The sequence below is a fragment of the Thermobia domestica genome, chromosome 14 (assembly GCF_964235325.1).
Source record: "Thermobia domestica chromosome 14, izTheDome1.hap1.1, whole genome shotgun sequence".
Lineage (NCBI taxonomy): Eukaryota > Metazoa > Arthropoda > Insecta > Zygentoma > Lepismatidae > Thermobia > Thermobia domestica.
In genome coordinates, this window is record NC_137467.1 from 70,615,980 (window position 1) to 70,630,399 (window position 14,420).

The following is a 14,420-nucleotide window of genomic DNA, read 5'->3' on the forward strand; positions in this document are numbered from 1 at the left end:
GGTTACAGTATGCAATTCAGTAGCAAATTTTACCAACTTGATATTAGAACTGATTTATGAGGAAAGAAACTCACATTATTTCTGTCAGTGCTTTAATTATTTAGTGTTTCAAAGTTGACTTGAGATTAGTTTTTACTTATTGCACATGTATATATTTTGGGTTTTCTAAAACATGACACTCATTTGTTTAAATAAATGGTTTAAATTCATTACATAAAAAAACAATAGCACTATATAAATAACTGAAAGCACCAATTCCGGTATTGTGTGTGTTTACAATAAAAAATGATAATGCCAATTACACACTGTATGAGTTACTATTAAAATGTTCCTACTTTAGATTTTTGTAATTAATGTTCTGCTTTTGCATGAACATATGGGATACTATTTATGGGTTCGAAGATGGACTTTTATATGTAATACATATGAAGAATGCCAAGTATATTTTTTACATTTTTATACAGTGGGCCCTCATTTCAGTTTAGCAGGGTGGGCCCTATGGTTGCCAGTCCGCCCCTGCTTTTTAAAGATGTATAGAACCTAAATAAGTTAAATTCTGATCAATAATGTTACATTTTTCGTTCGCGCAAGTACTGAGAAAAAGCTGAAATTTTACAATTTTCGGGAATTTTCACTGTGCAACTCTTTGCTCGTTTTTCTAAAATAGAACGGGGGGCGCGGTGGAGCGTTCACCTCCGGTGCTTGGGGTCCCGGGTTCGATCCCAGCTCGCGCCGTGTGGACTTTGTGGTGGACAAACACCGTGCTCGCGGGTTTTCTCGGGTTCTCCCGTTTCCTCCCACTTTCTTCATTCCACCATTTCATTCATTTCTCATCATCACCGTCTCCTTTAGCCTAACCGGCATAATCGTGGGACGTAAAACTCAAACATTTTATTTCATTTTCTAAAATAAAACGATACAAAACTCATCATCTGAAGGTGGCTGCACGTCAAGTTCCACCTACACCCTACCCAACCAACAATCCAATTGTTGGGTGTGCTATTTACATTATGTTTACAGCTATTTACAGTTTAGAATATATTGTGACGGGGACATATAGCCTCGTTGCTGACATCCCCATTAACCCCCTATTCATTCATTTTACAATATACTATGTAAAAATATTTTTCACACAGTAGAATTTTTGACATCCTATATATTTACTCTTTCTTTTTTGTATCTAAACACATTTAAAGTTATTTGGGGGGGGGGGAGGAGAGAAATGAGGCATGATTGAACTAGACTTACGTGTTGCTAGAATATACTAATCTCTAGCTTCATGCTCACAAACTTAATTCGAGGCCTCTGTCACAAGTTTGACACACCTCTCTACAACGTGTATGTGAGAGAAAAACTTCTGTATTTCCTTGATGGGTGTAGTGTCAGACTTGATGAATAGTTTTGTATCATTTTCACTAAGGTTGCGCAGAACTGGAGCAGGATGCAACACACAAGAATTAATATTAATAATTTCAAAGTAATAGGAAGCCTGAAAGTTTATATTTGGTGGTACAAAATTTCGAACAGTATTCTTTTTGGGGGCAGTTTGTTTTGCTTTTAAGATCCTTCTATAATCAAGCTTCCGAGTATGTTCTATGTCATCAACTGGCATTGCCAACAGAAAATTCTCTGATGTGCAAAAAACACATTTCGTTCTATTACTTAGTTACTAACTTCAAGTAATTTGTCAGATAAATATCTTGTTGTCTGGATTACTTCAAAGACATGTTTTGGTCCGTCAGTAAGGTATGGATTCTTTTTTTTTTTTTTATGGAAAAATAGACAGGGATGTATAATTTCAAAATGAATCTATTTCCTTTAAGTTTTCAATTGAATCTAACAAGCTTACATACAATCTAAGGACACGGTTTGCAGCAGTTAGCCAACTGGAATGGGACAAAGGACCAGGATTCCGTTGATCAAGTCTTCTGGACAATGTCCCGAAGTAATTCCTTTTAAAATGTCCAACAAATATTGTTGGTCTTTGCTAAAAAAAAAAAAAAAAAAAAATCCTGTCTATATCAGGAATAGAACAAGCTTTGGATTCATAATCCACCACAGGGAGCTTTTCACAGCAAGAGAGGTGCTACCCTATTGGCCCAGTAAAACATTTACGGTCTGCAGTATGATGATCAATATGTAGTAAAATGTGGCGAAAAGGAAGCTCAATAACATGCATGAGACATGTGCTCCACCCTAGCGGACATCCTATATGATTTTTCTAGCCAGTGGATGACACTGTTGTTCCATCCAGTGTTAGTTACAGTGCCATCACACCCTACTACTTCAAGTTCTTCAATGTTAGTTCAAACAAGCAAGAAACTATGTTTAGAGTTCTATCATTTCACGAACTCGAGAAAAGAGATACATGTTCAATATAAGTTGATGCAGGATCCTGGATATGAGAATAGTGTTCTTCTTGCACAATATTATGAAATTGCTTGGCATTTAATATTTCTATGACCAAAGTATTATCTTTTCGTCCATCAAAGAAGAGACCCCAATTTTCCTCAGGAGGTCTGAATTTACTTTTTAAATTAGTTCTAGCGACTCTGTTCTCTTCTTATTTCACATTTATTAACTACATAGGAAAATCTGTATCAGTTATCATCCCAACATATTGAAGAACACTTGATGCTATGACAGCTGCTGCCCGATCAGAGATAACTGTTTAGCGATGTTGCACTAAGTTGAATTCTCTTCTGCCATTGGAGCTTTCCAGTCGAGCTGCCATTCATCTTCCACACACTCCGATACCTCAGAGGTAGAATTATATTTGTAATCATCAATTTCTGAGAACCTCCCGATTTAGCAACCTCTTCTCCACTCAGTGCTCGCTGAAGATTGCGAGCTTTCCGCTAGGCCTTCAAATTTGTCTTTTTTGTAATTGTTTTTTCAATAGATTCAATCCAGTTGAAATCAGTTGAATCAATGTCAAGTGAGTTCTGCTGTATTTTTCCTAGCAAGACGAACGAAGAATTTCACAATGAAAATTGAGAAATATTGATAAATTTCTGTTTATTCTCATACCTTGCGCGAACGAAAAATATAATATTATTGATCAGAATTTAATTTATTTAGGTTCTTTAAACCTTAAAAAGGTTAAAAGTGGTAGAGTGCCTTCATCTTAAAAGTTTAAAGTAACTTTAAAAATTTACAAAGAAAGAGCGATTTTTGCAATTTTCAAAAAAATTAAGTGCAATGCGCGAACGGAATATGTTAACTGGTTTTAATTTTCTTTATGTTGAATTTTTTCTAATTACAATAGGCAACGGGGCGATCGTCCCGGGCGCCGCGACCAGGGGGGCGCTGGGACGACTAATCAACAACATTCAGGGAATTCGGATTACCGGTATGTTGGTAAATAAAATTAAGAAAAATAATGTTAATTCAGATATTTTAATAATAATATCAGGCCACGGCTAAGTAAAATTTATTTATTTACTTATTTGATAAGGGAAACACAACAGGCTTAATGACCAGTTACAGTGTCATGTACATAATTATCTAATATACATGAATATACGTAATTTAATTATGCAAAAGTTATTGGCTGACAATTGTTTTGAACTTGTTTTCGGACATACTAAATACATCTACTACATGAAATCTTATCATTTCGTTATATGAAGCAAAGATTCTCCACAGAGGAGACTTACGTAATGTTGGTTTTTGTTTTCCTGTAATAGAATGTCCCAGCGTTTGCTGTTCTAGTCTTACCTATTGGAACACGTAATAATACTTCTGAAACTAATTCTGGACAGACAATTTTACTGTTTAATAGCACAGGTCTGCAACCAAAACGCTGTTTGCATAAATTTAGCTGATTTTTACGCTTCTGGATGCATCGAATTCGAAAATGATCCCCATTTCTTCCTGGGACGTCAAGTTTTTGCACAATCTAAATGTAACGTGGTCAAACAGGTAGCTGGAAATCGCTAAATTGCAAATGTATCACACGAAAATAAAAAATGAAAATGGCAGATTAAATGTAATTGTGCTCCCCGAAACACGAAAATACATGTAAATTGGTCCGGATGGGAATCACTGACACATATCCTAATGTGTCATGAATGAGAGTATCGAGATTACAAAGAAAAAAACAAAAACAATAAATCTGTTCATGAAACGAATTTAGTAGACTACATCTTAGATTTGTAAAACGTTGGTAAGTAGTTATGGCTACACTGTTGCTCTAATACTACGAGTACGCGAGTACGCAGGTTTCTATTGGCCCTGATATTAGAAAACTCATATCCGACAAAGACTTCATCAGTTCAATGACTCCAACACAAAAAGAGGCTTGGGTTACCTTTACTGTAGTCATCAAAAATTTTTTGGGAAACCGAAAGGATTCACAGTACAAGGAAATAGTGGAAAAAATGTCGCACTCTTTCCGAAAGATTGGTTACTCCACGAGCTTAAAAGTCCATTTTCTTAACTCCTACTTTTCTAACAAAGTTGGGGCAGTGAGTGAAGAGCAGGGGGAGCGTTTCCATCAAGATATCAAAGAAATGGAACGAGGGTATCAGGGGAACTGGAGTGTCAAGATAATGGCAAACTACTGCTGGATGTTGTTTAGGGATCTTCCGGCAGCCACCTACCAAAGGACAAGCTCCAAACGAAGTTTGACCTTTGAAAAACGACGATTTCACAAGCAATCTGATTGAGGGCGGTATTACTTTTATGTCTTTACGTGTGTGCGTGTTTCTCTACATTAATTTGTGTTACGCTGTTAATGGTGTATATGTAAATCGCATATTTGTGTTCAACAATGACCACTCGTTTGTTCGAAACCCAGACGTCCCAGGACAAAGTGGTTGTCATTCCTGGATTCAACGCACTACAACACATACGAATTAGTTAACTGAACCGAAACAGCTTAGCATTACTTTATTTTTGCAGACCTGTGTAATTTGAACAGAACAAACATCCATCTCCTTTTTTCTAATGTTTGAAAACTAAAATTCGATATTAAGTCTTCATAGGGTTGGGTAGAAACCGGTTCTCTTATATGCAAGGATTAAAAAAAATTAAACTGTATAATTTCTATTGCATCAAAGTATTTAGTGACATTAGGTGTCCAAACAGCACAAGAGTATTGTAGTTTTGACCTCACATGGAAAAAATATAACTAAGTTATAAATGTTGATTCTTTGTAGAAATCCTGCTCTATTCTATAAATTAAACCTAGGTTTCCATATGCACTACTCGTTATTGCGTGAACGTGTTGAGCAAAGATTAATTTGCTATCAAAATTTTACTCCTAGATCTTTGATAGTAGTGTCGGCAAAATGAAGAACTTGAAAAGTTTTAATACAAAGAGGAATGTCATTAATAACAAGAAGAAACAACAGAGGACCTAGATAAGATCCTTGAGAGACTTCAAATAGAGTATTGAACTTAAAAATTACCGTAATGCAAAACATCTTCTGGAACTCTATGAGAAGAGTTTTTTTTTTTTTTTAATTTTGAAATTTTATACTTGTATATCATATGCTATTACTATGTTGATGTGTATCAAGTTCAAAATAAACAAGAATAGCACACGATTTCAATAATTCAAAACTTGTTTTCATTAACTTTTATGGTTTAACTATAAAAGCCATTCACTTAAAAAAATGACATAATACTAACTTCTTGTATCTTACAGTATGAACTTACATTCCATATTTAACTCTAGAAGTACAGAATAAACTCTGGTTGTTTCTCATAACACACTGGGAGCAGGGCGCCTTGGAATTCTCGCCCCGGGCGCTTACAACCCACGTGACGGCCCTGATTTAAGTCCTTTCGCTCCTAAAATTTTCTGTGGTTTTCTTTAGTATTTTCTGAGTCTGCTAATGATCTTAAGCTTGCTCCTGCTTTTCAAATATCAGTACTTCAAGATTTTCCAGCCATCTTTTGAAGATCTCTTTCTCTCATGTTAATCTCTTCCCATGTTTCTTTTCCCATTATATTCTTCTTGTATTATATATTTTCTTTATTCGTTTAAAAGTCTCGTAGTGTTTCCTCGTTCAGTTTTGGGTAAAAATAAACACTATCAGTCGTTTACCTCACAGCTCTTGGCTTCTACAGCTGCTATCATACGAGCTGTAAGCTTTCTCTTATCATCCGATTCCTGCCAGTCGTTCTTTAAGTGTGCTAACCACTAGGAAAATAATTAATTCTGTAAGTTTTGCATAAGAGTTTTGTGCGGACCCTACGATTTCTTCAGCTCTAGGTCAGGGCCTAGGAAGGCCTAATGTAAATCCCCTCCCTCTGTGTAAAAAATGAAATGAAATCTTTAAGTTTTACGTCACACGATTATGCCGGTTAGGCTAAAGGACACGGCGATGATGAGAGATGAGTGAAATGGTGGAATAAAGAAAGTGCGAGGAAACGGGAGAACCCCGAGAAAACCCACGAGCACGGCGGTGATCAACCATAAAGTCCACACGGCGCTGGCTGGGATCGAACCAGGGACCACAAGCACCGGAGTCCACTACCACCAGGGACCCCCGCTCTACCACTGAGCCACCGCGCCCCAATTCCCTCTGTGTAGGATATTTATTCCACCATAGGAGAAATTTTTCACAATGCAGGAAACCAGTATTTCACATTTACAAATGTGTAACCATTATAAGGAATACTCTAGGGATAAAATGTAAGAGTGCATATGAAAGGTGTCTGCGTACATACTAACTTTGAGCGGCGAAGTATTTCTGCACGTGTAGGAAACTTATAGTTTGTGTTTAAAGCGCACAGTCACAAGTCTGAAAACATAATACGTGCCCTAACATATGGAATTTTATGCGATATCCATTTTTTCCTGCACTGTCCTCGTTTATGCGCACAAATCCGGTCCCTGGCGCGTCTGCTTCCTGCGGACGCACTCCCGCGCGTTCCTGCCCTGACTCAGTTAAAACTCTCATTTTAGAAGCCAGCAAGCTAAACTTGGTCTGTGTTGTTTACGTAGTTGTTTTTATGGCATACGCCCAAACACGTATTTATTCCGTAAGGGGCAGGGGTAAAAGTAAGGAAGAACGCGGGCGAACGTCGTTCACTCACTTCCACAAATATATTTGGCGTCCCCCACTTTCTAAAAAAAAATACAATGGGTAAAGATAGGTACGGGAGACGGCGTGACGTCAAGCATCCCCATACCGTATGAGATCCACTTTTACTTCTGGTAAGGTGAAGTCTTCATAAAATAAATTTGCACCCCTGAATACGACTTTAACTTAAGAAACAATTTGCAAGGCACTACAAGCGTTTCTTGAAGAAATAATTGCATGAACATAGGGCACATCAGTTTGTAAGCACACTATGAATCTGTAAGAAATTATTTGGTCAGGCGTCAGGGTAATAACGGTTTAGAACTAGAACGTCTTGGGGAATCGTTTAAAGCAAGAAAAACGAAAGAAAAATGCTTTCTCAATTTGACGGATTATTCTTAATATACAGCAAATGTCTTGCTTACCTTGTAAAATTTGCCGTGCAGTTTTACTATACGGATCCATAGTATAAGTAGTAGTAGTAGCAGTAGGAATAGAAGTGGGTTAGAAGCCCCGCAGGGTTTCGTTGGGTTCTGTTCTCGACATAAAATAGGCAAATTAAAGACTTCCCCAAAATTTTCCGCACATTTTACAATCTGTGGATCCGTATAGTAAAACTGCACCAAATTTGCTATTTCGCTCATAATTTTAAGAGTTCACTCATTTAAGCCAGATTCTTTCTTTCTTTCTTTCTTCCTCACTATTAACAGTGTTTTTCTCTCCTCCGTCTTAAATGTAGTTTTAGTAGGCTCCAAATGCTAAATTCGTTAGGTGATCTCTATTGAACATTTCGACTTAAGTTACTATCTTCTTCAATGGAAGGAATATTTCAAGCAATTTATTTGTATTCATCTTCAAAATTGTTCTATACCTTTTTTGTGTTTATATATATTCCTTAAATATTCCTTCTTATATTTAACTAATTTATTGTTTTCCTTTACTTTTATATATATATATATTTATACCATTAAGAAGAATAAATTGTATCATGCTTTGAATTGCTTTCCAATTATATGTTGCTATAATATATTTGTATTTAATGGTCCCATTCCGATATGATAATTTATTTTTTGAAGAAATGTAGATCTTTGGTTTTGTAAGTAAGTACATTCGAATAATAAATGATCTAGAGTGCCTATACCCTTATCACACCAACAGTGATAAGTCTCCTTTTTCCTAATTTGGAATAATTTAATTGGGGTAAGTGCTGTACCTAAAAGTATTCTATAATATGCAATGATTTCCTTTCTTGCCCAATGTTTTATGAATTCCCTGGGTTTATGGGAATGATGTTCGATGATTTCCCAATAAGTATTTCCAGGTAATAATTTATTATTTTGTTGCCATTCATTTACTATTGTTGAAAAATGTGTATCTATAATATAATGGTAACTTCTATAAGGAATTTTTATATAATATGGTTTTCCAATTCTAGTTGCAGACTTTGCTGCATTGTCAATAAGATCGCCATATTTTAGGCCAATGTGGGAAAGCATAAAGTAAAACTGTACAGTGTAATTCTTGTTTTGAAGTGTTTTGTAAAGATGTTTTATATTTAAAATTGTCCAAGTAAGTTTTGCATTCCAGTATGTATTTTGCAGTGTTTGAAGGACACTAAGTGAATCAGTACATATACATGATATCAATATTTTGTGTTTTGAAATATATAATAATGCCTGACGAATAGCGAAAGCTTCTGCTTCAAAAATTGATAAAGATGATGGTAATTTATATTTAAGAGTAAGATTATTAGATGATATGAATATTGCAGCGCCCACTGAAGAATCTGGGTATTTAGATGCATCTATATAAATTAAAACATTGTCTGTGCGTAATTCTTAAAGTTCTTCTTCCCAAATATTTTTATATACTTCATTACGTAATTCCGAATTTTCGATTTCTATAAAATTCGGAATCGTGACATTTATATTTACTAAGTTGACAGTATATTGCCATGTAAAGGAAGGAAGAAGGGGTACCTTATGGATAAATGGTTGTATGTATTTAAGTCCAGTATATGCTATATAAATCCATGGTTTATTATTGAGATATGGTATCTTTTTATTACTATTAAATAACTCTTCTATTTGTTGTAACTTATTAATTATTAATGAAGAAGTGAGACCAAATCTTGTTAAAATAAACCTTTCTGCCGCTCGTTGTACTAATATCGTTAATGGAATTGAATTGGTTTCTTCTAAAAGTGCTCGTTTAGGGCAAAATCTTGGTTGTGAAAAAATGATTTTTTGTAAATCATAGAGTATGCTTTCTACTCGATTATAGAATTGTTTGAGATTGTTAGAATAAAATATTCCTCCATAAGTAAACTTAGCCATTACTGTATGTTTTAAAATATTTGATAAACTGAAAGGATTGATACCATATTTCTTAGCTGCTATACATTGAAATAATTTTGTAAATTTCTCTGATTCCTGTGTAAGATATCTTAGATGTTGATTCCAATTTAATTTTTTGTCTAAAAATAATCCTAAATATTTAATATGAGATTCGATCGATAGTTTGTGATTTTGTATATTAATTGTTATTGTCGGTACCAATTTTCGTCTGGTAAAAATTATGAATTTGGATTTTTTCCAATTTACTTCAAAACCATTAAGCTGCGTCCAAGAAATTAGTGAATTAAGAAAGTTTTCTAGTCTTTCTTTACCCATTTCCAGGTTTGAAGTCGTTGTTGTGATAAGTATGTCATCTGCAAACGATACTAGTTGTATTGTTCCCTTATTTAATTTAATTAGATCGTTAATGTATATATTGAAAAGTATAGGGCTTAATTTACTGCCTTGCAGTAGCCCTATCGATTTAGTACGTGCCTCATTATAAGTATTACCAACTTTAATATATATTTTCCTATCAATTAAAATATTATGTATTATCCTTATAATTTTACTCGGTATATTTAACACATATAGCGTATTAATAAGTATATCTAAAATTACAGAATCATAAGCTTTTTGTAAATCTATGCTAACTGCTATAAGATAGTTTCTGGAATAAAATGCATGATGAATATCTAGAATTACTGGGGCCAATGCATCATAGGTTGAAGTATTTTTGCGAAACCCTGTTATATTTTTATGCAGAATTTGGTTATATTCTAAATACCAATTCAGGCGATTAAGTATAAGCCCCTCGAAATGCACAAGAGAGGAGTGAAATTGGACGATAATTATCTACTTTACCAATTGATTATTTTGCTTTTGGAATTGGGATGATTAATACTTTTTTCGATTGTAGGGGTATGACGCTGGTGTTCCAAATATTGTTATAATATTCTAATAATACTTTGAGACCTTTTTCTGTTAAATTTTTAAAGTGAGGGTATGTAAGACCATCTAACCCAGGTGATGTAGTTTTTGTGATATTTTTGATTACAAGTTCTAATTCTCTTATTGTAAAGTTTTTATCTAAATCAGGATTTTTATTACATAGTAATTGTTTCTGTAATAAAAGCCTTGAATTGTTAACAAAATGTGGTGATAGGTTTTGATGGAAATTATCTATCCAATGTAATTGACTAAGGTATAAAGGAGTATTCATATTCGACATATTTTTTGTGTATTTTCTCCAGAAATTCCAGATATGATGCAACATAGACCTATCAGAAAGTTGGTTACAAAAATCTTGCCAACTTTGTCTTCTGATACTTTGTATTATTTTTTTGGATTTAGCTTTTTGTGCACAATAATGTAGAAAATTGTCTCTAGTTTTATTATTAATGAAAGTATGGTAAGCTTTTTGTACCATATTTATATTTTGTTGGCAAATTTGATTCCACCATATGGGTTTATGTTTATTTTTTCCTTTAAGCCAGATTCTGAGCATCATTCAACTACTTTCTGAGTGCATGTTTTGGCATCACTGTTAACAAAACAAACTCATACTGCACGGTGCTTGCATGGTGCAGAAGTTGTTGTTTGTGGTGTGAGATTTTGTTTACTTTTATTAATCATGATTTGTACCGCAAGTACATACAAGATTTTGTATGTAAACCAGAGTTTAACATATTGTAAATTTACTTTCAATATACTAAACTTAGTAAGAAACTACGCAGCTAGGAAAGGAACTCGTGAGAAAGCACGTCTAAAGAAAGTGAAAAAAGAGGTAAAAGTTGAAGAATTTGTACCGTACAAGATACGATTAGCCCAACAACAGAGACTTTCTGCCCCATCGAGACGCACCGATGATAGCACGAAACCATTTCCAGTAGACAATGTGTGGATTGGGTTGCACCACCGGCTGCCAGTGTATAGCTTTGAGGAAGCAGTACAAAGTCACCGTGAAACCCATCATCCTACGGTTTACAATGCAGTGGACGAATTTTTGAATGTGAACATTGAACTTGACATGCGTGCACAAAAGAAAAACAGATACGTGGATAATTTTACGCGGTACGTGGATGTTCCATACTCGTTTGAGCACGAACAGACTCGAACTGTACTTGCATTTTGTAAAGAGCAAGAACAGCAAAGAGAGGCGTTAGATGCAGGGGCCACAGTGGCAGGAGGTAGTGATTTAGTGAAGGAAATCATTGCTGGTAATCTGTTACCGCAAGATTTTGATATTGTGGTTGCGCACCCGAATATTTTACCAGATATTGTAGCTTTAAGAGGATTAATGCGCGGGAAGCTTCCTAATCTGAAAGCAGGTACTCTTGGTGCTGATATGGCTGCACTAGTGCGCAAGTTCGCAAACGGAGTGGAGTACAAGTGCGCGAAAGATGAGTACGAGCTGGACTTTGGATCTATCAAAGCTCCAATTGGCAAATTAAGTATGGAAACAAAACATTTAGAGGAGAACTTTGCAGCAGTAATTAAGGATGTATTAAGTGTACGACCACGGCGACAAGGTCCGTTTATAACTTTGTGCTATCTTACAGCAGAACCTTCTCGTGAAAAACTGAAAGTGGACTTTACAAAATATGAAAGTGAAAAGCAACCAATGGCTCCCCCATCGTCTCAAGATGAAGAAGGCGATAGTGAGGACGATGAGGCAGAGAAAGAAAAGACAGCAGTAAATGTGTAAATTCACGTGAATTATATAGTATATGTATATTTTATAATGTTGCTGCTGAATAAACAAGTGCAGCAGATTGTATATAGATTTCAGTTCATCAATATGATACTATCATGTAGTACATACTCGTTAAACTTCCTTATACATAACTAAGTCACTTGACATGCATCAGCTAATGAAGCTCACCAAAGAGATTTGTTTGAGAATATGAGGGTGTGGGCATAGAGTAATTAACTTGCTACTTTCTTAGTTTGAGGGTTCATAGATTTGTAAAACGGTTCTGCCAAATGGTGACAAATTTCTTACATTTTGTATTACATCTGTCGCAAACGTTCCTTACTAACGTACGAACCGAACATTCCCGCCGTCTGTTTCTATCGAATTTGCACTGTTGTATTTTGCAGCCTTCGGCCTCAGTATATAGTTACACGTACGGTACTTTCATTGCCATTGAAAATTCATTGCAATATGTTGTGCACTGACAGAAATTACTTACATTCGCATTCTCATTCCTGCACGAAATATGTTTCACATTGTATTTTATTCCATTTGGTAGAACTCTGCTCGAGTGAACCCAGATTTACTGACATCTAATGTTATGATGCAGGTTATGTGTAGTTTCACCGTATTTTGCAAAATACACAGGTGAAATTCAATATTCTGCACGGAAAGACATGTTTACAAGAAACAAATTTTTGCAGGCAGCAGAATTGAAAGTTGAGTTATACACGTGTATTTTCTGTTTGCAAGTGTCGGGTTACTAATGTAAAATCATTACAGGTGTCTTACGGCACTTAAAATAAATGAGTATAATAAATACTATTTTCGGCCGGTGGAGTATTTCTGTGCAATCTACAAAAACTGTATATTATGTTTACTAGTGTAAAACCATTACAGGTGCTATAAGAACTTGCGTCACTGCGAGAACCTACGTATTTTCAATACACCTTTGCTTACGCGAATACACACCGTCTCTGGCGGGCCTGTAGGCCCCTACCTTCGCCATGCACTGACTCATAGCATTCCTGCGGTTTACTGGTCGCCTGGCGCAGGTTGGTTTGTGTTTTTAGCGTTGTAGTTTTTATGGTATAATTATGTCTGTAATCGTGAAATACTAATTTTTCATCGCCCATTGCAAATTTTTTGGAAAACAATAAGGACTAAATTAATGGAAGGAGTACAATTTTTCAACAAACATTTCAAGTGGTGTGCCTAAATTTCACCTGCATGATTCAGGCAATCCAGAGTGTAATTTCTAAGCACGTAATAGTTTAAAAGAAAGCAATTTTGAGCTGAATTTCTAAGCCAATTAAGTATATTAAATCATAGGCCGTAACGATGAAGCTCTCCGACAAGTAATATGAGAAATGTACTGTGTTTTCAGCTGGATTGTGAAAAACCGAAGATTAATTTTAAAAAATCTACCCAGTGGGTTTTATTAAATTTTGTATACGTACTTCAGTCCATATTTCTAGTTTAAAAAGAACTTAAGCATTTATGTTCTATTGTACACACGGGAACGAAAGTATTTGACAGTTGACAAAATTTTCATTTGCCAATAACCCGGGAACAAATGAATTAATGTGTATCTTTTTGTTGCTATCCTTAGAATAGTTATAACTTAACTTGCCAAAATCGGTACCCCAATAGGTTAATTTGTTGTCGAGTTATAGGAAAAGAAATTTTGTCAACTGAAGAATACTTTCTTTCATGACTGTGCATGTACCCACGAAACTAGAAATTTTCGTGTGGGGTCGTGGCAGTAGCTCATTTTTGGTGCGGGTTCCTGGTTTGATCGCAGCTCCCAGCAAGTGGGCTTTGTGGTGGACGAACACCGTGTCATGGTTTTCCTAGGGGTATCTTCAGTATCCTTTGACTTACGCCATGCCTCCATTTTCATCCATCTCTTCATCACCGTCTCCCTTAGTCTCGTTGCATAGTCGTCAGACATTGTCGCTCAAGGGAATCCGTAAAGCCTCTTCCGCGGTTTGTAGGACACACTTTGGACCAGTAACATTCGCTTTTATTTCGATTTCTAGAAAGAAGGAAATAGACAATTTTCCAAAGAGGTGGGTAATTCTTATATAATATAAAATTCGGATAAAACCCTATTACACTCAGAACTCAAATCCTTGGTAAGTGAAGACTACTTCAGTTTTCATCAAAACGCGCCAGACAAATACTGGGAGTGCCTTAAAAGTTCAAGAACCAGAAGTAAGAAGCGGCTTTATTAAATAATCGTTGTTCTTTTTTAAAAAAAAAAAAAAAAAAAATATTAAAGGACCTAAATGTTCGAAATAGATTTTTTTTTTTTAAATTTCATTTCCAGTTGCCAATTTGCTTTCTTAC

At 35.3% G+C, this 14,420-nt stretch overlaps 1 protein-coding gene across 1 annotated transcript; it reads left to right on the forward strand.

Moving 5' to 3' along the window:
• Positions 1–10,915: 10,915 nt before the first annotated feature.
• mRpL1 (mitochondrial ribosomal protein L1) lies at positions 10,916–12,150 on the forward strand. Its single transcript, XM_081738025.1, has one exon. It carries the CDS (start codon positions 11,007–11,009, stop codon positions 12,078–12,080), a length of 1,074 nt encoding a protein of 357 aa, XP_081594151.1. The 5' UTR covers positions 10,916–11,006; the 3' UTR covers positions 12,081–12,150.
• Positions 12,151–14,420: the final 2,270 nt, after the last annotated feature.